Consider the following 25,064-nt stretch of genomic DNA (forward strand, 5'->3'; position numbering starts at 1 on the left):
GCTTCCTTTATGCTGTTGTTGGTAAGAGTAATGCCACTGTTACATTGGGTTGTAGGAAGTTGCAAAGAACATTTTTTAATTACATTAATTATTCACAGATTACTAATTTCTTTTTGGAATAAAAGATAACATTGGTCCTGGTGGATGGATGCTACATGGGGGGGATCTCCTTATCAAAAGGTTTGTTGGGTGATGATTACATTTTAGAAGGTCAATGTCGCTTACCACAGTGCTGGCTCATCTCTTGTCGGACGAACCCTCGAACTTCATCCTCCTGCCACACAAAACAAGAACTGAATGAGCGAAGGTATGGGGAAGCATAGATTGCTGTTGGTTTAGGTGTCAATGATACTGCTGAACTGTCACATGTGATGCCAATGTATGTTTATATAGTCATCTGTAATTATTGCTGTTGTCTGTTGATGTCTGTTTGATGGTATTTGCCATGCGATCCCTTCCTGCTGCCATCTGAAAGGAGCCAGAAAAGACAAGAAAGACAAGCATCCTCCATTGGAGAGTCTGGTTTTAGCGATATCCATGGGGTCCAGAGTGTCCCTTTAGTTTTGCACAAGTGATGACTGCGGCTGGCAGGGTGTGTGCTTGTTTTTAAAAAAATATGGTCTAGCATTAGGTAACTAGACCATAGTCAGCTTGACATTCTGCTAGGTTCAATAGGAGATGGCAATGGAGTGGGTTGAGCATCTATTCTGATATAAGGAGAATGGCAGTCATCAGAAGCGGCTGCCACTTATTTCTTGGCGAAAAATCTTTTTTTTATTTTTACAAATATGCAGATTGCATTTTTATTTAACTAGATAGCCTATTTAAACAACAGTAATCATCACCTTAAACCACATTTTTCACTTATGGAATAAAAAATAATACAATTATAAACAATATTATTTCTTATGACATTTGGTCTGTGATATTTTCAAAGTATGCTTTAGACCCCTACAAACTGTCCAGAGTCAACAGCTTTATGCCAGATCTTTTAATTGTTTTGTATCCCAGTCTGCCACTTCCTGTCCCTGGTGTCAACCACAGAATTGCAATAATTATGAATGCCCACTGTCTGGTGATACAGATACCAATGCAATAATGTCAAATGCACTTCTATCACTGTTATTGAATCCAGCATTCCCTGGGTGGGGTGGGGTGCAGTGGCCGCACGTCAGCAACCTCTGATGCTCTTTTACCCATTGATGCTAAGGAATGCTGAAGAGCAAGAGGGAATACTCATGTAAGGAGGACATGCTTAATGACCGAAACCCTTCCCAAGTCCCTTCTTGTCAAGCTGTAGCCTTCCAAATGGAGAGTAAAGTTGTCCATCTCTAAATTCTGATAGTACATAGTAGGAATATGTGCTATGACATTTCCGTGCAACATAATGGCCTTAGAATTTTAATATATGGCCTTACTTGTTAGGCTGTATGCAAGCTGCAATATATTTATAATACCCCACTATTTCATACATACAATATATGTATTTGTTCCAACGTTAACTCCAACAGTAGGCAATGGAACCTGTAAACTTGAGCCTACCAAGACCCCCTCCATGCAGAGATCACTGGGGTCCTGGGAAAACAGATCTGTTAAAGGCAGTCACCTGTCTATTTACAGTTAAGTATAGGGGCATTCTGAGTACTTTCCTCTTCTTTGATTTTGAGATTTATTTTTTGTCAACGTGGTTTTTGTACAATTATGTAACTACACTTTCTCAGCACATGGATAATAGAACATGTCTTACCGTCATGCCTGGCACTCCTCTGTCTCCCTTACTGCCGTCTAGTCCAATGCTGCCCTGAAAAATAGAAATCAGTACGTTGTTCAAGAAAAGAGATTTTGACTGTTGACTGTTATAACCATTGGCTGGTCTTCCTTGTCCAAGTTCTAAAACTTAACACCAAACTGCAGTTACGTGGCAATTGAGACATGCGCCTTTGTAAAAAAGAAACACACATTGGCCAGTTCACAATGACAAATTTCACAGAAAATAACAGCATACAAGGTCCCACGAGGAGACACCCTTTGGCTATTGCTCCCCACCATAAAGTGGATTGGAAGGTATGGATAAGCTTCCGTAACAGTGAGACGCTTCGGCAACCTTCAGCTTTGCATTCAAGCCATTCAGGGAGAACGTCTGACCTGAGGATGGAAGACGAAAAGTTGAGAAAGCTCATGTTTGGAACTGTGCAAGCTGGGAGGCCATAGCAAATCAAGATGCTTTTGGTCTGATTACTCAATCAATCAATCAATCAATCAGAACAATTTGTAAAGCGCGCTACTCACCCGGAAGGGTCTCAAGGCGCTGGGGGGGGAGGGGGGGCGGCATGGGAGGGGGTAGGGGGGGGGGGGGGGGTCCGTTACTGCTCGAAAAGCCAGGTCTTGAGTTGCTTCCTGAAGGAGAGATGGTCCTGGGTCAGCCGTAGGTGGATGGGGAGGGAGTTCCAAGTCTTGGCTGCAAGGTAGGAGAAGGATCTTCCTCCGGCGGTGGCTCTGCGGATGCGTGGTACGGTGGCGAGGGCGAGATTAATCTGACTGTTCCACCATGGTAAACTGGAAGCCAAGTAAGAATCCTCCAGTATCATGTATCACCCCACAGCTGGTGAATGAGCTGTGCAGTTCAGAGCAGAGTTCTGTTCTTCCAAATCTGAAGCATCATGGAGAATGATGGGGCTGTATCCTCCTTCATCTGGTGCACATCCGTTGTTGGAGGAACTCCCAACGAGACTGCTCTGGGTGGCTAATCTGATGGTGGACTTGGGGAGAGACCGGTGAGTTCTTTCTGTTCCTCTTGTCTTCCGGGGAGGAACAGAGGGTGTGACAAACAAAGGAGGAGACATAATTTCTTTGCTTTTTCTTGTGATGGGGATTTTTGATGCGGTACAAAAGGGGGTGGTGATGGACGGAGCATCTGAACCAATCAAACACTCACACCCAGTCAAAAGATCTGGGTTTGATCCATCACCGTTCTTTAGCCCACTCTGCCACCCCAGTTCAGACATGGCTATATGCAAATCAGTCTGACCCTGTGCCTCATGGGAACAGTCCAGCCCGAACTGCCAAGCGGATTTTTGATGGCTGACTGGGTGGTCTCTGCCCTCCCACCCACCTTCTGCACCTGAACCAGAAAGTGGACAGGCTCACTCAGAAATGTGATGGGGGAAGCCCATAGGACAACCTAGGTTCTACTCTTTGATGGTGAACTCAAATCACAGGAGCAAACTGAGAGTCTGTCCCCTAACTCACACCCAGTTGGAAAGACTTGCTTGATGCTACCAGTTTCCAGTGCTGGACCCAGAAGGTGAGAAGTGCTCAGTTATTTAGGTCTGTGGTGGCCCTGTAGCCAGCTAGTCTTGCAAGACAGTGCAAAGGAGCTGAGGAAGGTGTTGTCACTGAAAATCTATATGCTCCTAGATGCTAGCCACCCTTCACAGGCCCCTAACAGGTGAAGCTGGCTGAAACAAGGTTACTGGTATAGAGGAGAAGCATTACAACCCACTATTTTTCCAGGGTTCTTCACTCACTTACTAATTCCAGTGATGGTAAAATCCACACGGAGGTGTTGGGTAGGTCTGGGCGGTGAATTCCGTTCGGCTCACAGAATTTGCGGCATTTGGATAATTTCGCATTCCGCGGAGAATGCGGAATTGCCAAAAATTTTGCAATCCGCGGATTTACAGAATGTTTTGCTTGTTCACGCTTTCAATGTGTGTTCACAAGATATTGCCCCCAAGCACACAAACAGCGTTTGCGAACAGGAAAAAAGCATCACAAATGGGCGGAACAAGCAATTCCACGTAGTCGCAGAATTTCTGCGTGCACGCGGAGATTGTTTACCCTTTCGCTGAGCTTTGTGTAGCGGGACTACACAAATTCCGCCTACCTAGTGTTGGGTCCATAATTAGGGTGCTTTACTACCTCATTGACAGGAAGGGCACTCATGGCCACTTGATAGCGATGACCCAGTACCCAAGTTGATTGCATACTCTGCATGCAGGCCAGATTGATCCAGAGGGTGATACCGATGACAACAAACTGAATGCAGGGGTGCGGACTCTTCCCCAGGCAAGAGATGCAGAGGTTAAGCAAGTTGACTGCTGCCAATGGTCAATGACATAATGTCCATGGCTTAAAGCCACGTGCTGAAGAAACCCTGTACAGGATGTCAGTGAGCGTGCAAGAAGGTGCTTCTGGTTCATGCTCTTCAGCTAAAAAAGGAAACTGGCAAGGTCGCGTGTGTGCATGGTAGGGGAGCATGATGTGTGAGATACAAGAGTGAGTGGTACCTGAATGCAAACCTCAAATTTAACATCTTTGCTACCCTCAAAGTTCTGTGACAGGGAATAAGTTTATATTGTGTACAGTTTGCAAACTTTGCTGAGTTACCAAACTTTGCTTGCAAGAGATCTTTTCGGTGCAAAGGTTTTGTAAGAGACATTGTCTTAGACAAATGTTTTGCAACAGTATTTGCTGTTCTGAAAGATAATTCTCCTGTTGATAGGGAATTCTGGTAGGGGTTTTCTCTAAAGGACTACCTTTAGAGGGTGTTTTTACTAGATTATCGATATTTTAAAGCTTTTAAACTTCATACAAATGACAAAGACTGCTAAATACATAGAGTTGTGTAGGAAAAACCATTATTTTCCACCCCCACATTTTGAAAGATACCTTTATATTGCTATTTTAAAGCCCAAGGCGTCTCAGACTCCTTCGTTCGTCCTCTGTTTTGCAGCCTTTCTCTGCAACTAAACTCAATACATTGAATTGTGCACCCTTCCTACCCGCCTTCTCTAAGGTTCATGTGGGGTCTTTTATGATTCGCACCTTTCATCTGTGCTTCTCATCTTCTTCCTGTGCTCTCCTAAAGCTCATTAGAGACCAGGACCCCCTCTATCATTCCTGTGCTGACGACATCTAACTATACCTACACATTACCAACAAACAAACTCTTGCATGTATATTACGTAATTATGGATATCAGTGAACAGAAGCTCAGTTGTTTAAAAAACTTCAGTTAATCAAAGGAAAACACACAAAGACAAAACATATGTATTCATCCCTGAACAATTAACCAACCTCAGCAACCATGGTGTCAAGACAGGGAGTCATCATAGAACTGATCACTGGTCCGCATATCTGATTTGTGCTGGTACATCACACAGCTCCTTCCAACTACTTCAACATATCCTAGTGGGGTTATAAGCAGCTCCTACCTTTTCATGGCCTGAAAAACCCAAACCCTTCACTGTAACTCTTGCACCCTGAAATTACATGACTTCCCATCAGTGTTTCTCTTACGAAGGCACCCGTGGAAGAGGTTAAGAACACTTAAACAACAAAATACTACACAAAATCATTAGATAATCAGAGAGTGCATTTGGGGAAACTGCACCATCAACCGGAGTAGGAATTGGTTGAAAAGGACACGAAGTACAGCCTCCCTGTCCGACTATAAATAATCTAGAAAAGGACCTCAGTACTTGGTTAACAGATTAGAAATCCACGAATCTCCTGGGTTATTAGCACTGTGTTATCATGTTTCTTACAAAAAAGGATGTATACCCCTCACACACACTAGGTGGCATGCTGCCGAACAGTGCCGCACATTCATTCACCAGCAACAATGTTGCAGAGTGGCTCACCTTGAGCTCCTAATGTGTGTAGGTTGCATGTGTAGTTTATAGGGAGAATCTGAGTGGTTAACATTTGTCTACCAGGTAGAAGGTACTTTGCTTATTAATTTCTGCTCTACACAAGATTAAAAAAGGACAAAAATGAGGGCTATTAGGACCAAATCAATCTTGTAAATTGGGTCAACATGTTTCAGCCCTTCGTCAGTGCCTCTACTGGTAAGGGATATTCATCAGGACCTTATGTTTGCCATGCATTATTCATTACTCCTACTTTGTAATGGTGTTAGTGATTCTAAGGGGACATGAAAAAGACCCTGAAGGGCAGTTATGCAAGGCTAAATGACCAGCTTGCATTGTTCTCTAGGTTTACAAAACTTGCAGGACCCTGGTTATGAAATATGATGCTGTGCAACTCTTTAAAAAAACACCCTTTCTAAATTCACTGCAGAAGCAATTCACTAAGTTGAAGTGCCTTCAGGTGATTTAGTCCACTGAGCTGCCTACATGTAAGACATTCATTCATGGCACCATCATTACTCCTTACAGAGACTCTAGTTGGTGTTTAAATCTATATACAGTTAATACTAGATCATGTCTAATGAGGAGTAATGAGATTAACCTGCTCTCCTCTTTCTCCTGGTACTCCGGGGAGCCCGCGGGGTCCGGCAACCGTCTCTCCTGGAGGTCCCCTTTCACCCTGAGTGGGAACAAAAAGTGCATGAATAATAATGCTTTCATTTCTTGAACAATGTGTGTAGAATGGGCAGCAGTATTAAATATGTACATTTATTTGTTCAATACATGGGTCATGAATAACTGATACATCAAGCACTCATCATTGAAGAATATTAGGTATTTAATCCATTTAGTGGGTGGCAATACAATTCTGGGAATGTATGTATTTATTAATATCTTAATGTAGCATAAAACTCATGTAAGATCATCAGAACACAAAGCACATGGAAACAACAAATAAAAAAAAGGTTTTGCTATAATAATTGCAAATGGAGTTGAGTGAGAAGAAGTGGCTCGAGTTAACCTAAGTAGCACTACTACTAGAAGAGTAAAATATTTATTTTCCAAAGCCAGTTTCAGTGCAACAACAGAGCAGGAATCTCAGCAATATGCCTAAAACTGAAGACGTGCACCAGAAAATTCAGAATTAGCCATATTTGACTTTGTTTTGGGGAACATTTTCGAAGAATACAATGCGTTACATCATGTCAAAAAATCAGCAGAACTAAATTTTATCAAATATTAGAGTTACATAAATATCTGAGATAGATTTCAACTTCTTTATGTGCTTAAGCCACTTATAAGAATTTTCTTCTGCCTCCTATATGCTAGAAGGACCTCACCTAGCTACTAATAGAGGACAGTCCCCCACGAAGGACAATACACTTGCCCATGCAGTTAAGCAAAGGTTAGATATCGGAAGACCTCCAAGATCCTGTCGATGTTTAGGATCTAATGACCTAGCAGGAGAAGTCTTGAAAGTTTAAACTTCAGAAAGAACTAGTCAATTAAAGTGGCCAATGAAGTGGCCCAAGCCAAAACTACACAGACATCTAAAATAAATGAATATCTCTTCGTTAACTAAGGCAGACCAGGACTTTATCTAAGAGTAATGCATCTGTATAGCAAGACTGGTTACAGGATCATAAATGGTAAGTCAGGGGGCAATACACATTTTAATCACTAAATATGCAGAAGAATCCTTGGATGTGTTTTTCACAGCATCTTTTAAACTTGTTTGAGTTTAAGGGCTAGACTTTTATCGCATGCCTTTTCTCAATATGATGAATTAGTTCAGGCACTCGAGCACCATAAGCCCACAAATGTCACCGCATCACTTACCTTTTGTCCTTGGATGCCCTCGGGACCTTTCGTGCCGACAGGGCCGGGAGGACCAGGTGGTCCAGATGTTCCCTCTGTACCTCTAGGCCCTGGTACCCCTATAGGACCTGCCACACCCTAAAGAAAAATATAGATGTATTCAACATTTAATGAGAAGTAGTAAACTTACAAGTTTTAAGTCACATTCTAAGTCTACATTCAAAACAGCAATTGTGTCAAATAAATAAATTGTTTGCATGGGATAAGTTTTATAAACATGAAAACCATTGGCCTTTTCATATCCTGTGTCTGCAACGATGAATGATTGCTTTTCTATATCACCTCTTTTTGGTCTTCAGTCCACAAAATATTGGGCCATTTTACTTGCCCTAGGCCGCAGGTATGTATTTAGTGTAGTGAGGGCTCCAGGCTTGGGATCCGTCTAGTTGGCAGGTATACTTACAATAGTTGAGACTCAGAGAACAGATCAATTTAGACTGAACGTGACTGAGAGATAAATGAAGAAGTTAAACAGTAAAATGAGTCCCATCCCAGTGGAGTTATCTTATTATACTAAGCTCTGAAGGTCAACAAGTTCCTAAGTGATGAAGTCTGATGTTCATCCTGATCCTTTGATATTTGTGGTGTTTCTCCTCCCTCATGACAGAGAGGCAAATTCTTTAGTTACTTTTGCTTCATTGTTATCTTAAAGTAGTTTTCACATCTGCTTAATCCAATAGCAGTAATCATAATCACATCAAGGACGTTCCGATTACAGGCTAATTCTGAATAGAGGAGCGGCACTCATTCATATTCAATATTTACCTGGGTACATAGTCTGCATTGATAGAGTTATTGCATCTATCTTTGCTCCCATGGGAATGCTGATATAGGATCACTGACATAATATCGACGACACAAATATCGAGATACACAAATATCGAGTCAAAAATATCGATTGACAAAATATCGACTCCCTATCTTCAAACAGGTAAGTACCAAAATATCGACTCCAAAATATCGACTTACAAAAATATAGACTGTCAAAATATCGATTTTTTAAAATGTCTTAAAAGTAAGTTAAAACTAATATAGTAATAAATATATTTAATATAAACTTAGAAATAATTATTAAAAAAATATAATTTTAATAAATAATTGATATAATTAAAAAAATTATATCACCAAAAATTACACACACACATATATATATATATATATATATATATATATATATATATATATATATATATATATATATATATATATATATATATATATATATTTAAACATGTTATTAAATAAACATATATAACATTTTAGAAAATGTTTAAAATTTATTGTTACAACTATAGTGAGTTCAACATTAGCAAAAGTGTTGGATAGCGTAGAGGTAAAATTTACTACTCCCACTCCAGTGGGTGCAACAGTAGGGAAAGCGCTGGATAGCGTAGAGGTTAAAATTACTATTCCCACTCCAGGGATGTATGACGTTACAACGCATACTTTTACAACGCCTACCATTACAACAAAACTTTTACAACGCAAAAACTTTTACAACGCATACATTTACAACGCAAGATTTTACAACGCATATACCTTTACAACGCATACCATTACAACATAAGTATTGGTAAGTATATAATAATTTTTTGAATATAAATTAATAAAAAATATTATAATATAATTTAATATAATTTAATTTTATTAAATAAATGTAATTTAAATGTAATTTTACTTTATTTTTACAAAGTACCCCTGTACCCCAAAAACCCAAAACTGACCCTGAACCCTAAAAATACCCCTTTACCCATAAACTGAAAACTGACCCTGAACCCTAAAAATACCCCTTTACCCGAAAACTGAAAACTGACCCTGAACCCTAAAAATACCCCTTTACCCAAAAACTGAAAACTGACCCTGAACCCTAAAAATACCCCTTTACCTACAAACTGAAAACTGACCCTGAACCCTAAAAATACCCCTTTACCCCAAAAACTGAAAACTGACCCTGAACCCTAAAAATACCCCTTTACCCAAAAACTGAAAACTGACCCTGAACCCTAAAAATACCCCTTTACCTACAAACTGAAAACTGACCCTGAACCCTAAAAATACCCCTTTACCCCAAAAACTGAAAACTGACCCTGAACCCTAAAAATACCCCTTTACCCAAAAACTGAAAACTGACCCTGAACCCTAAAAATACCCCTTTACCTACAAACTGAAAACTGACCCTGAACCCTAAAAATACCCCTTTACCCCAAAAACTGAAAACTGACCCTGAACCCTAAAAATACCCCTTTACCCAAAAACTGAAAACTGACCCTGAACCCTAAAAATACCCCTTTACCCAAAAACTGAAAACTGACCCTGAACCCTAAAAATACCCCTTTACCCAAAAACTGAAAACTGACCCTGAACCCTAAAAATACCCCTTTACCTACAAACTGAAAACTGACCCTGAACCCTAAAAATACCCCTTTACCCCAAAAACTGAAAACTGACCCTGAACCCTAAAAATACCCCTTTACCCAAAAACTGAAAACTGACCCTGAACCCTAAAAATACCCCTTTACCTACAAACTGAAAACTGACCCTGAACCCTAAAAATACCCCTTTACCCCAAAAACTGAAAACTGACCCTGAACCCTAAAAATACCCCTTTACCCAAAAACTGAAAACTGACCCTGAACCCTAAAAATACCCCTTTACCCAAAAACTGACAACTGACCCTGAACCCTAAAATTAAAATATTTATCAATTAATCAATTATAATTAATTACCAATAATATTTTAATTAATTACCAATTAATAATTAATTAACAATTACTTTTTTAAAAATATCAATAAATAAATTAACATATTTAATTAATTATAATTAAATTACTTCCCACCCTATTCCCCTATAAACCCACAACCCGCTACAGAAAATAAATTACTAAAATTAAAATATTTATCAATTAATCAATTATAATTAATTACCAATTATATTTTAATTAATTACCAATTAATAATTAATTAACAATTAATTCTAAATTATTATCAATAAATAAATTAACATATTTAATTAATTATAATTAAATTACTTCCCACCCTATTCCCCTATAAACCCACAACCCGCTACAGAAAATAAATTACTAAAATTAAAATATTTATCAATTAATCAATTATAATTAATTACCAATTATATTTTAATTAATTACCAATTAATAATTAATTAACAATTAATTCTAAATATATATCAATAAATAAATTAACATATTTAATTAATTAGAATTAAATTACTTCCCACCCTATTCCCCTATAAACCCACAACCCGCTACAGACTTATATTACACAAAAAATAAAAATTATTATTAACTTACCTTAAATTCGATATTTTTGTTGTCTATATTATGTCTAGTCGATATTATGTCCATTCTATATTTTTGATTCGATATTATGTCCATTCTATTCGATATTAATTTTCTCTAGTCGATATTTTTGTTGTCTATATTATGTCTAGTCGATATTATGTCCATTCTATATTTTTTACTCGATATTCTGTCCAGTCGAAATAATTGACTCGATATTATGACTGTACACCGCTGATATAATTATCTGAGAGTCAAGTTTTATTTAGAGTTTCACAATATAACATCTCAAAGGTTCCTTTTCTAGATCCAAAGCCTCTATTAAGACATCAGAAGTTCCTGGCCATCTTACCTGCCACTGATCAAGGGCATAGAATTTAAGAAAATGTTGATTGGCAATTGCAGACGACTTTTTCTTTTGTAGCAAGTTCTTTTCAGTTCAAGATTCTACAATTAGGTGCAATGGTACTTGGGTCTTTTTCAGCCCAAAAAGGGCACGTGAAGGTGGATGTGAATTTGTAGTAAAGTTGGCAGGGGCTACTCTGTAGGACAAAGGAGGTTCTCTCTTCTTTCTTTCCAAGGGCAAGAGTTTGTTCTTTTTCTTGCCGTGTCAGAGGGGCTACATCGAAAACCAGAGACTTCTCTACTCGAGCTGGAGTACTGGAATTGGGTGAAATGCTATCTTTGCATACATTTATTCCTGGTATTTGTCCCTTGCCCCATTGGTCAGTTCTCAGTTACATCTGAAGGTCTTACTTGTGTCTCTAGGTTCATGCTTGACAATGGAAGAATGGAGAGTCAGAGGGTCACTATGTTGCCATGCAATGTTTGCAAAACCGCTTTCAGAGCACATGTGATACTCATGGAGATTCACAACATTCCTCTTCTCCCATCCCATTCCTCAATCATAGTATCATTTTGCTATCTTTGCCCCATTCCTTCCCCTCGCACTTTGCTTTCTTGAGATGAACCATTGTTAGGGGTGTCCAGAAACCGGTGAAATTACAATTATTTGGAAATTTCCAAGCCTCTACATTTACACTAGTGTTCCACTTATTTCCATGTAAGTGCTCCTTGTCATTCTCCAAGAGGAACATTTCAGCAAAAACCAGGGTCTGAAAGTTAGCGGAGCACAACCTCCCACCGGACAGTAATAGAGCTGAAATCAGGATTCTGGTACTTTGCTACATTCAGATAATAATTAATTTGCCTGCAGGCATGTTTCATGGCTCAACCCATCACACCATGTCCAACATGCCAGTAAGAATCACTGACCAGTGATTTGTGTAGAGGCGTCACACATTTCAGTGATTCTAAGCCTCTCCGCAGCTTGCATGCACACTGCATAAATGCATCAGTACATAATCAAACATGCAAAGTTACTGTTATGTCACATCCCCTGTGTCTGCCTCATCCCACCTGGGAGTCCTGCGAATCGGAATTGAGACTGTTGTGTTTTGGCCAGCTCAGGCTGGGAAGTGTTCTTGTAATACAGGGCAGCCGGGGGCATTTAAAAACACTTACCAACCAGGGCCTGTCATGCTGATTCTCCAGAGCACTCCATGTCCCTTGATCTAACTTCAAATATCACAGTATTTTTGGACCTGGTTATTTTTTCCAGCTCAATCTAAGATGGTGGCCATTTTTTCCCTGTCTTTTACATGGCAGTCCAAGGATAGAGACTGGAGGAATCCTGGAATACTTCTTGTACCTACCTTTATCAGGAGAGCTCTTGGGACACTTCCTTGTGTCACAAGCATTCAGCGGTAGTTTCCATCACGTTCTTCCCCACCAGCATCATTTTTGTCCCTTGTTTTTCCTTGTCTCGGATCCTCTTCCAGTACTTTTTCAGCGTCCTCTCTACTCCAGTTTACCTCAGCACCATCTGTGATCTCCAGTCTCGAATTTATCCTTATCCCGTTGTTGGCAAGGAGGTTTTTTGTCTTCTGTCTTTTCCTCCTTGTGTCTGGAAGGCACTTGTCGCTGGTGCATGCATTGCACGAGCATCAATGTGGCTACCAGAAGGGGTCCCCCTTATCTCTGGCAGACAAAGACCAGAAACTATGAGTAACTCAACACCCAGACACTGACACAAACTTGCTGTTGTTATTCACTTTAATCATTTAATGATGCACACCTTGTTGTATTCTTTATCTGAAGTGAGAATAGTAAGTTATCCTGTCCTAAAATGTTGAGGGGCAGATTAATTCCATGTCTCTGGTCCTTATCTAGAATTCTTGCTAGGGGGACGCATAGATAGACTGCCAGGTATATAAATACGGATGTCAATTATTTATACACCTCCCCTCCACTTCTAGGAAGCATAGCAAAATAGGCATCAGCTTTTAGTAAGTCCACTAACTATGTGCCAGAATGTAATCTAATGTTAATAAGAAACCAGAGAAAAAAACAACTGCACATTCATTTCAGATGCTGGTCACATCTCATCTCAACTCAGGTCAACTCACCCGCTCTCCTTTATCTCCTTGGTCTCCTTTGTGTCCCTGCTGGCCTGCAAAGCCCCTGTCACCCTGAGAAGAGATGGAGATATCAATGCAGGCAGAGGGCTTTGTACAAATCATCAAGTAACATATTCACAGTTCATCCCTCACATTCAGGCTAGAAAGGGTATTGACACCGGTGAGTCTAACATGGTTTTTTAGGGACACGCCCAGCACAATCCATACAATGATGGGCTATTTAAAGCAAGTGAGATTGGGTTGTTTGTATTTTCTATCCTAAAAGTGAATACAAATCTTTATTTGAGAGGTCAATTGAAGCAACAAAGTTGTGCCATCCAATAAAGACAAGAGGAGGGCACAATCAATGGTTGGTTATTGCAGAGTTTCCTGATCACAGCCAGACCTAATAGGAACAGTGATTTTCACTTATCCTCTCATTGAACAAGGAGTTGAGGAATAATCGACCAGGGCTGTTCTTCAGTGCAGCAAAATTAGCGAGAAAGCTCAATATGGGCATTTTACGAAACACAGGGCCTCATTTATGAGGCCGTGCGTCACTTTTACGCTGCCGGTATGTCACTTTTTGTGACGCACCAGCAGCGTAAAAAATGTACCTTGTTGCACCATATTTACAAAGTGACGCATCTAGGTAGATGCGTCTCTTTGTAAACCCCTGCGCTACATTATACCTGTGCCACGTATAATGTATGCAGGGGGCGTTCTGACGCAAGAAAGGGTCATAGAAGTGACGCAGTGAAATCTAGGACGCAAATGCGTCAATTTCTTACGCCTGCCTCACAGCAGGCGTAAGATTGACGCAGGCCCTTTTACATGGGGCTTGCCCCATGTGAAAGGACACATTGCTGGAGTTACGTCACTTTTGTGACACACTCCAGCAATGCGTCACTTTTGCGCCATACAGATACGTCAGAAATACTGACGTATCTGTAACTCCTCGCGCAATGATGCGTCATACTGTAAATATGACGCATCATTGGTTTGGCAAGGAGGGCGCAATGAAAAGTGACGCATCACTGTTTTCACGCAGCGATGCGTCACTTTTCATAAATGAGGCCCACAGTGTTCAGATAACCTTTTTAATGACATAAAGATTATTGAAATATTCCTTTAGCATTGTCCTAATGGTTTAGACAAAAGAGCCTTATTTTGTGTTTGGAAGATGGAATACTTTGTCGAAACATGGTGGATAGCCCGTCTGCTGCATTACACGTACCATAGGTTATAATACTGTTATACAGGGGACGGGACATCACCAAGTATGTGGCAGAGTATCCCATTGGCTAAACTCAAAATAAGGCCCTAAGGGAGAAGTATATGATGTTCTGCAAGACTGGGCCTCCTACCAGCTGACATCCACAAAAAGTCCAGAATGCCATAAACTTGTGCACACCATAGCCTAGTATTTCTAACACAACTAAGATGGTGTTCCTTTTCCTAACCTTCCAAAGCTTTTCCGTAAAGTCACATGTAGGCAGGTCATCTTACCGCCATCTTGAGATAACTAAACGCCTCCCTTAAATATGCGGTCTTAATTGTTTCATAATTTTGCAGATTCTTCCTTTCTAAATGTCATTATTGCATTTAAAAAGGCAAACCAGCATGACATCCAAGCTCAGTGGAGCAAAAGTCATACTTCGTCAACTCGGTTATTAGATTTAGCTCCTGCGTCAAAAACCTGCAAGTGCAGTTGTGACATTTTCTGTCCTACTTCTGATAAACATGGAAATAATTGGGAGGAAGACTGTTTGCATTGGCAAAAGGTATCTGGAATGTGTAGAATATTGCAACCTGGTTTATAAAATATAATACGAACTGTTAAACTAATATACATTTTGAGCGAATTTTCAAATAAAGATAAAAACATGTAACTCCTGAGAAAGGATAAAACAAAAATGATCACAAACAACAAATTTCTATTTAAGAACCAAAAGAAATTTGGAGACAATTTTTGGTGAAATATAATTTTGAAGGAATTCCCAAATATAAAGTAAAGTGCCAGTGAGTGTGCATGTATTAACTGGTTAGGATGTATATGCAAAAATCTACAAGGAATGTGATGATCAACTGTATGATCTGAAAACAGACTTTATGCCAAAAATATACTGTTTCACTCATGCCACAACCGAGCTAAACAGTGAACATATTTTACACATGAAAATAAATTTTTGGTTGGCTAATAATACTCTTTTGCAGTAGCATCAACCTTTTTTATTACATAAAAAACATTTTACTTATAACTTCTCAAAGAAAGGTGTTTAATATTCACACTGCAAATGTTTTCTGAGGTCTGTTGTGACAGCTCCCTGGGTGGTTTAGCATGACCATCTAAGGGCTCAGGTGTTTTCTTCAAATACTTGTTAAGTAGGAAGGATTCCTTAATACTTAAAACCCCAGTAATTCTGGCTCTTTACAAGTGTCTAGTATACATTTGTGAGCAATTGTAAAGTGTGACCCTTGTACACCTAGATCTATTGTTTCTGGTCTCCAACGTTTTGGGTGAAAGCAAGTAGATGGTCTATGTTTCGGTGTGATGCCTCCCTGGTCATTCCCACAACATTTCTGGTAACAACTGCAGCAGAAGTGAAACTGATTTGGATTGAGAAAATTAACGATGTACTTACCACGTGCTGTGAATCTGAAGAAAATCCACACACAACAGGGGCAGATACTAACTTTGAATTAGTTTTATAGGACTCTCACCTTGGGACCTATGAGACCTTCTTTGCCTGGTGCACCCGGCATTCCTGGAGCTCCAGATTCTCCCTAGACAGAAATATATGGAACAAAGTTAAGTAGACATAACCACATATTTTTGACTGATAAAATAACCTTGTGTCATATTGTTGCTGACTTCTCTTCATCCCCACAAACCTTTGAAATGCTCTTACTCCCCATGCACAATTTGCTCAAACTCTTTCATCCTTCAGGGTCTTCCTTTAGGTTTTTGTTGCCATGTTTATATCATGGCATGCGATTTATTGAGTTCTTTTTCACATACATTAAATAAAATACACATGAAAGTGACTGTGTTGTCTTACCATGTCTCCCTTCCTTCCTGGAAGTCCCATTCTGCCAGGAATGCCCGCGTCTCCCTGAAAGAAAGGAGTAGGTGTGAGTTTGCATTAACCTGTTGCCAGCAGGACAGGTGATCACTTGCAGAGGAATGTCAGCCTTATTTTTGCTGCGCTGCAATAGTGGTGAGCGATGTTCCCATAAGTGAGCTTTGATAACCGTAGTAAGAACCACCTCAGGAGAAATATACTGATGACAATCCCACCATGCTAGTGCAGCTTGATGGAATTCCTCCAAAAATGTAGTTGAAGTAAATGTGTCCACAGAGTGGACAAATATTGTCAACACCTACACTGCAAGTGCCCTTACCATGCTGAGAGTTTTTTCCAGACACACCATTGCCACTTGTAGGGTGTTCCATGAAAGATTTGCTATGGTTTATACAATGTTCTTCCACAGAGGTGGCCATCTTAAGTTGGATGCTTCACCTGACACCATTTTCAGTGGCTTCATCATTACTCATGGTGGACACCATTGCAAAGCCAGTAGAACCTTTGCCGTCAGATACATCAGACTACTGAGTCATTGTATAGCGACAGAAAGCAGAAGGGGCCGTGAGACCCATCTGTAATTGTACAACAGAAGCCACATTGCTGACCTGCTCCAAATCAGACCATTACTGTCTTGTGGCTGGGCCAAAGAAGAAGGTGCAAATATTAGGTTCAAGGTGCAGTCCCTAAGAGGCTCCTTCTAATCTTGGTACAGAGTGGTTCGGTGATAATCGCATTTGGCGAATGAAGCATAGCAGTGAGGCACATCAGTACAAGATCCCATAATAGTTATGCAATTAATGAGTTCCATGTGACAGGTTGATCACTCTTACCTTGTCACCTTTTTCACCGTCCTGTCCACAGGCTCCTTTCATCCCCCGATCACCCTGAAACACAATAATGAGCACTCATAAGCTGCACAACATCAAGATGAGATCTAAGCAGCTTCTTCAGTACCTGGAACCTAGTGACAATCAATGTTCTGATCTACACTATCAACATACTGAATTATGGATCCTTCTCTAAACTCTTCTCATGTGAGATGGGTTATTCTATCAACACATCCAGGTCATGTGACTTCTGTACCTTGAACATACTGACGATCAGAACAATGTCATCCACTAGCAACAACTCCTTAAGTGACCATCAACTTGCTGTACTATTCAAGAAGCACATCAATGTTCTGTTCCTTCTGTCCCCTGTACTGTTGAATATAGTGACACTCTCCTGACTTTTTGATCCCGCAGTCCACCTTTGCATGTAGTTCTTGCTACACCCCAAGCATGCAGCACTGCTACACCACTGCAAGGTAAGGATTCTCTGGTGGTTTCCCTCTTTCTGCTGGAGTAAGCTTCCTTGTGGCTCTACGTTAATACCTTCTTCACTTAGACAAGGCACCACTATAACAACCCTCTTAAAAATAATATCAGAAAAAAAATGTTTCTCAGAAGCCTAACTTATGATAAGCACTTCCTGATTACTGTGGGCCTTTCAGAAGCCCTATCCAACTCATTGAGAAGTCCCATTTTACCTATAATTCAGCCTTCATTTACCTAGTGGTTGTTCATCTGGATGCTCCCCAGCAGCCCCCACTTGATGTAATCGCCTTCCAGCCATGTGCAGGAAATGTATATGTTCCATCACTTTTGTTTTGTGGTGTTGCTATGTGCACCCTAAGTGGCTAAGGGTATGCCTAGATGTGGGTTCCTTGCTTGCTGTGCCACTGGATTCAAGCTAGCCTGGCTGATGAGGGGTGTTACCCCGAAATCGGTCCTTTAATGCTTCTTTTCTGGTCTTGGGAGGACCTGGCTTGACAGTTCGGGCTGGACTGTTTTTACGGGGCAGGGTCAAGGCTGATTTGCATATGGCTGGGTCCAATCTGGGGTAATGCGGCAAGCAAAATAACAATGGATTAAACCTAGATCTGTTACTGGTGGTGAATGTTTGAAAAGCTTCAACACTCCGTCCACCATTTTATTTTGTGATGTTGCAATGTTTCATCACTGACGTTGTATTATGGAATACATTATCTCTTCCTCTTCCCTTTGGGTAGATGGTCCCCTTAAAGCCAAAGTGTCGGTTTGACATCTCCTATCATCTACCTCTTGAGGAGCGTGGCATTTGTTTAAAGCACGAGTATCCAGCTTGGTGGATTCAGCAAGGTTAAGATCATGCTAGATTTTCATTAAGATTCACTGTATGTAACGTTACCTTTTGTGGATATCTTGCAAATCTGGCAAGGGTCCAGCCATTCTGGGCTGAGGCTGGGCACCCCTGCTCTACATGTGTGTATTTATGTAAAGTATTTGGTATTTCTATAGCATAACCAAAAGGCACCAAAGTACCTTATATGTTCAAAGACAAGCATAAAATCAATAACTGTTAGGAGTGGAAACTGGTTTGTGAACGGTTAATGATTGTGATGTAGTGATCTTTAATGAGATGCATCTGCAGCTCTTTTTAAACTGGAGCAGCGTTGGGGCATCCCTGATGGATACAGGGATACTAGGGCATACTGTAAATGTGTGAAGAAATTCCTAGGCAATCACAAAACAGTACTAGTGCAATTAATCACAAGAGGAGGGGCTAATGCAAGGAGGGACGGACAACTAAGTGAATGCACATACATAAATGCGTTATTTATTCATAAAACAATATCTCATACATATAATTAAAAATACTATTAATGAATCACAATAACATAAAACTGGGAATTTTAAAAAGTGATAATGAAATCACCAAACATTAAAGACAATAATTAATCCTTCAAAACCAAAAACGTGGCACATATATAATTATCGACGCGCGTTTCGGCGTTCAAGACAACGCCTTCTTCAGGAGCCACACAATTTTCTACAACATAACAAAAAAATATATAATTATAACACACTCTATTTATTTATCTTTAAAGACAACATTAGTGCATTCACAGTTAAATTAAAAAAGCAAGAAATTCTTATGTCCTCCACACCCTAGCAAATAGACTCTAAAGATACAACCAAGAAAATATAATTGAAGAAACACAGTCAATAATGCTGTATGTATTGTTGAAAAAATTGATACATTCAACAATTAAGGATAAGTCCAGTTATTATAGGTTGTAAATATCCTAGACCATCAGTATAAACAGATAATTCAGTAATACATTATAATTTAACACCACATTATAAACAAGCATCTATATCCAGTTCTCTTGGAGGATTCCTATGCATGTCTTGGTTGTATCTTTAGAGTCTATTTGCTAGGGTGTGGAGGACATAAGAATTTCTTGCTTTTTTAATTTAACTGTGAATGCACTAATGTCTTGAACGCCGAAACGCGCGTCGATAATTATATATGTGCCACGTTTTTGGTTTTGAAGGATTAATTATTGTCTTTAATGTTTGGTGATTTCATTATCACTTTTTAAAATTCCCAGTTTTATGTTATTGTGATTCATTAATTGTATTTTTAATTATATGTATGAGATATTGTTTTATGAATAAATAACGCATTTATGTATGTGCATTCACTTAGTTGTCCGTCCCTCCTTGCATTAGCCCCTCCTCTTGTGATTAATTGCACTAGTACTGTTTTGTGATTGCCTAGGAATTTCTTCACACATTTGCTCATTCCCTGTCCTAGGAATCGTATTTCTATTCAGGGGGCCCTTGTTTTTCGCATATACTAGGGCATACTTACATGTGAATGGCAAAGCGTGCCGTTAAGCAAAAGTGGCTAAAGCCGCGCTCCGCCATTCTGAAAACGCAGGGATGCGCCGTATTTACAATGCTATGGCACATCCCTGCGTTTTCACAAGCTGCCTAGCGCGAAACGCAGGCACCCTTGCATCATAGTGCAAGGGTGCCTCCGTTGAGGGAATGATTGTTTATGTGCACATATGTGTCCTGCACATAAACAATCCCTAATGGTGATTTGTAACTCGTATGTGTGCTGCATTGTGCAGCACACGCAGAAATTGCAAATCGTAATTTTTTTAATGATTCTTTATGTGCAGGAAGGGGGACCTTCCTGCACATGAACAATCACTAGTGGCGATTTACTGTTTCAATATGTGCTGCACAATGTAGCAAACATTGAAATAGTAAAAACGAGGAGAAATTACACATTTGTCCTCGTTTCGCCATTTTAAGACTAGGTTTTCTCTGGTCTTAATTTTGGCGCTGGGCTTTATTTACGCCACCCTTGTAAATAGGGGGCAGCATCAAAATCAATGGGTGTTGCAGCAGAACCCCCACGGCAACACCCATTTTCTTTCCCTTTCACGCTAAATGTAACGTGAGAGGAGGCATTATTTACAAGGCGGTGTTATGCCACGTTAAGTAAATAAGGTGAAGGGCTTATCGCCACAGGACCGCCGCAAAAAGTGATGTTCCTGTGGCGATAGGCCCTCGTAAATATGCCCCGTTGTTTCATATCCTGGTTGCATTGGTGAACAAGCATTTGCAATGCAATAGGTCTCGCATTAGGAAAGTTTGAGCTATTGGTCTTGTAAATGGCAAAGTTTTTATTTATGTGTTGTTTTTGAAAATAGCAAAATTAATAGCTTTGTCATTTACAATGCCAATAGTTATAACTTTCGCAAATGTGATACCTGTAGCATTTGTAATGCAATATGTTTTGTATTTACATGACTTAGATGTATTGATATTACAAATAACAATGCCGTTTAATTTTTTAAATAACTAATACTTAAATAAAAGTTATTGTAATTTATAATGGCAATAGCTTAAACTTTTCTAAAGAACTTTTGTGAAATTATGTTCAGTGTATTTTATTGTGACGAAAATCCAAGAACAGAAGTGAAATATTAACATCTTTTTGTGACATTTGCAATAAAGCTTGAAACATTGATAGCGTATATTTGAACCAGTTGTTGTTGAATGGTTGCACAGAATGATTCTGTGGTGGCACTGAGTGATGCAACGGTCTTGCCTTTGCAAAAGTTAGAGCTATTGGCATTGTAAATGACACATTTTGTATTTATGTGTTGGTTTTGAAAACAGATAAATAAATGGCATTGTCGTTTACAATGCCAATAGCTTAATCTCTCGCAAACGCGAGACCTATTGCATTTGCACCCACACTGACAGAGAGCCACACACACACACAGAGCCACACACACAGAATCACACACACACAGAGCTACATACACACAGCCACACACACAGTCACAAACACACAGATGTGGTGGTGGATGTGGTGGTGGATGTGGTGGTGGAGGTTGTGGTGGTGGTGGATGACGTGGTGGTGGATGTGATGGTGGTGGATGTGGTGGTGGATGTGGTGGTGGATGTGGTTGTGGTGGATGTGGTTGTGGTGGATGTGGTGGTGGTGAATGTGGTGGTGGTGAATGTGGTTGTGGTGGATGTGGTTGTGGTGGATGTGGTGGTGGATGTGGTGGTGGATGAGGTGGTGGATGAGGTGGTGGTGGATGTGGTGGTGGTGGATGTGGTGGTGGTGGATGTGGTGGTGGATGTGGTGGTGGATGTGGTGGTGGTGGTGGATGTGGTTGTGGATGTGGTGGTGGTGGATGTGGTGGTGGTGGATGTGGTGGTGGATGTGGTGGTGGATGTGGTGGTTGTGGATGTGGTGGGTGTGGATGTGGTGGTGCTGGGTGCGGTGGTGGTGGTGGATCTGGTAGTGGTGGATGTGGATGTGGTGGTGGAAGTGGTGGTGTGCACATACAGATCAGGCAGAAACAGTGCAACGTTTTGTTTCCTCACACATCTGGTACTGGATGGCAATAGCAAAGCAAGTTTCCCACTTTCACAGAAGGCAGCAAGTGTAATCCGCCATGCCCACCAGAACAGATCCAGAAGAAAACACTAAAACAAGCTTTCATTACTCACACAACATGTACAGTTAAGGCATGAATGACATACAGATTAAAGACAGATCACTTGAGCGGGAGCTTAACTCACTGAGGGGAATTTATGGGTGGAAGAGTAAGGGAATATGAGTTCTGCCATAATTCCCACAAAGTAATATTCCACATCAATATCTTGAGTCGCACTGTGGTATTGCCCTGGGGTTGTGCGTAAGTGGAATTTGCCGCTGCAACACTGAAGTTGTGTCCAAGCAGCTTGCAGCACTGTCCTGAAACTGTACTGCTGCAATCCTGGAATTGTATATGAGAGCACTAGGCACTCTGAAGCTGTGCTTAAGCAGACTGTGCTGCTGCAACAGCCTGTAGTGTGGCAGAGCAGACCGGGATGCAGTGACTACTGAACCAGAGCAGGCTGCGCTGCTAACCAGCACCACGAATAAAGCCAGGATTGTGCAATCTGCCTCATGGAGGTCCTGGGACTTATGGCCCATGGCTTATCCCTCAATGTACCGAAGTGACTAACCAGAGACTAGCACCAAATCTGGAGCTTGCACAGACTCTGGGAGGGGGCATTCGCTGCTGCTCCCTGTGAACCTGGCCCAAGAGTCAGCCAGTGTGTCCCCACCGAGAACAGGGAGGGAGAGCCAGATGAATGCTGAGGGTTCCTGCCAGGGGCGGGGCAGCACTAGAGGGGGCAGGGCCACACCTGTGCCAGATACATACACCTGCCCATAGACCGGCTCGAACCCAGGAATAGGGTCAAGAGTAAGGGGAGGATGGTAAGTGGGGAGAAGGAAAAGGCAGGGAATTACCAATCCCTCGCTAAAGTTTCCCCACGCCAAGGTACTGCTGGTATCTGGCACGACGTTGAAGATTCACATTATTGCTCTGTTGGGATACTGTGGAGTACTGAGCTTGGAACACGCCAGAACAACCTACCTGAGAAGTCTGTTACTGCTTGCTATCGGTACCGATATAGTCCAGAGCTAAAAAGACTGTACTTAGACCAGTCTGCAAAGCAGTAGTAGGATGGGGCCCAGGACGGAGGCAGAAGCACCCAGCTCCCATGCAAGAGACCCATTAGCCCCAATATACAAGAGGCCCAGTAGCCCCATATACAAGACGCCCAGTAGCCCCATATACAAGAGGCCCAGTAGCCCCATATACAAGAGGCCCAGTAGCCCCCCACGCAAGAGGCCCAGTAGCCCCCCACGCAAGAGGCCCAGTAGCCCCCCACGCAAGAGGCCCAGTAGCCCCCCACGCAAGAGGCCCAGTAGCCCCCCGCGCAAGAGACCCAGTGGCCCCCCGCGCAAGAGACCGAGTAGCCCCCCATGCAAGAGACCCAGTGGCCCCCGACGCAAGAGACCCAGTAGCCCCCCACGCAAGAGACCCAGTAGCCCCCCACGCAAGAGGACCAGTAGCCCCCCACGCAAGAGACCCAGTGGCCCCCCGCGCAAGAGACCCAGTAGCCCCCCACGCAAGAGACCCAGTGGCCCCCGATGCAAGAGACCGAGTAGCCCCCCACGCAAGAGGCCCAGTGGCCCCCCACGCAAGAGACCCAGTGGCCCCCGACGCAAGAGACCCAGTAGCCCCCCACGCAAGAGACCCAGTGGCCCCCCACGCAAGAGACCCAGTGGCCCCCGACGCAAGAGACCCAGTAGCCCCCGACGCAAGAGACCCAGTAGCCCCCCACGCAAGAGACCCAGTGGCCCCCCACGCAAGAGACCCAGTGGCTCCCCGCGCAAGAGACCCAGTGGCCCCCGACGCAAGAGACCCAGTAGCCCCCCACGCAAGAGGCCCAGTAGCCCCCCACGCAAGAGGCCCAGTGGCCCCCGACGCAAGAGACCCAGTAGCCCCCCACGCAAGAGAACCAGTAGCCCCCCACGCAAGAGGCCCAGTAGCCCCCCACGCAAGAGACCCAGTGGCCCCCGACGCAAGAGACCCAGTAGCCCCCCACGCAAGAGACCCAGTGGCCCCTGCCACCTAAAAGCCCTCACTTGACACGCTGCTTTCTCCCTGCACTCCCCCCTAAGCGGGGTCCAAGAAGCCTCAAGTAATCAGCACTTATACAAAGTTCCTGCAGACATTGACCCGTCGCACACATCAGGCAGCTCGATATACTCGCATGCAGATGTCTGCAGCCATTCATAAAAACTCGGAGATGATCCACACTCTTTGGAGTGCATTTCAGACTCTTGATCGTTTTCCAAAGGAAACATTGGCAAGGACAGACCAATAGAACAGCTCTGCGACAAACGGCTATGTTCCCACTACAGCTGAGCTGCTCTGCTGCCAGATTCCGGCCGTTTGCAACATTATACAATGGGAATAGCAACAAACAGCTGCCCATTTAACTCTCCAAAAGACAGCAGAGGCCACCAGATTCCAGGAATGTAACATAGGAAATCTACCAAGCTGGGAAATAAAGCTGCAGGGGTGGACTTCAGTGGGGCCCCAAAATGTAGATGCGGAAAAGAAGACTGCAGTCTGAGCACCGAGGACAGATGCCCTGGACATGCATTAAAACCTCTCCTCTGCAAGGAGATCTCCCTAGAACAGCTTCTAGAATATAACGAGCATCGCCGCCGGCCTGCGACCAGGAAGTCAGGCAGGCCGGGCGGGACAACCGGAAACAGGAAGTAGGAGGGCGGGAGCCTACCCCGCCTCCCACGGAAGAGCCGCGGCTGTTTGAGCACCGGAGCAGGCAGGAGCCTACCCTGCGCCCCGGTGCCGAAGGAGGGAGGAAGAGTCCTGCTGCCGGGAGGAGAGGAGAGGAGAGCCGCCGCTGCACCAAGGAAGCCGGTGAGTGGGGCTTCGCCTTCTTTACGAGCTGCGAGGGCGGGGGGCATGTGTGTGCGCGC

The 25,064-nt window shown here is 42.2% G+C and overlaps 1 protein-coding gene across 1 annotated transcript in view; it reads right to left on the minus strand.

Moving 5' to 3' along the window:
- Nucleotides 1-211: 211 nt before the first annotated feature.
- Nucleotides 212-25,064, minus strand: part of LOC144783403 (uncharacterized) — a 53,715-nt gene continuing 28,862 nt past the window's right edge. The window contains exons 11-18 of the mRNA XM_078662394.1: nt 17,207-17,260; nt 16,350-16,403; nt 16,012-16,074; nt 13,297-13,359; nt 7,494-7,610; nt 6,256-6,333; nt 1,748-1,801; nt 212-274 (exon numbers count right to left, since the gene is read on the minus strand). Coding sequence (XP_078518520.1) covers nt 212-274; nt 1,748-1,801; nt 6,256-6,333; nt 7,494-7,610; nt 13,297-13,359; nt 16,012-16,074; nt 16,350-16,403; nt 17,207-17,260 — 546 coding nt within the window. The remainder of the gene's footprint in view (nt 275-1,747; nt 1,802-6,255; nt 6,334-7,493; nt 7,611-13,296; nt 13,360-16,011; nt 16,075-16,349; nt 16,404-17,206; nt 17,261-25,064) is intronic.

Source organism: Lissotriton helveticus, chromosome 9, assembly GCF_964261635.1.
Source record: "Lissotriton helveticus chromosome 9, aLisHel1.1, whole genome shotgun sequence".
NCBI classification, from domain to species: Eukaryota; Metazoa; Chordata; class Amphibia; order Caudata; family Salamandridae; genus Lissotriton; species Lissotriton helveticus.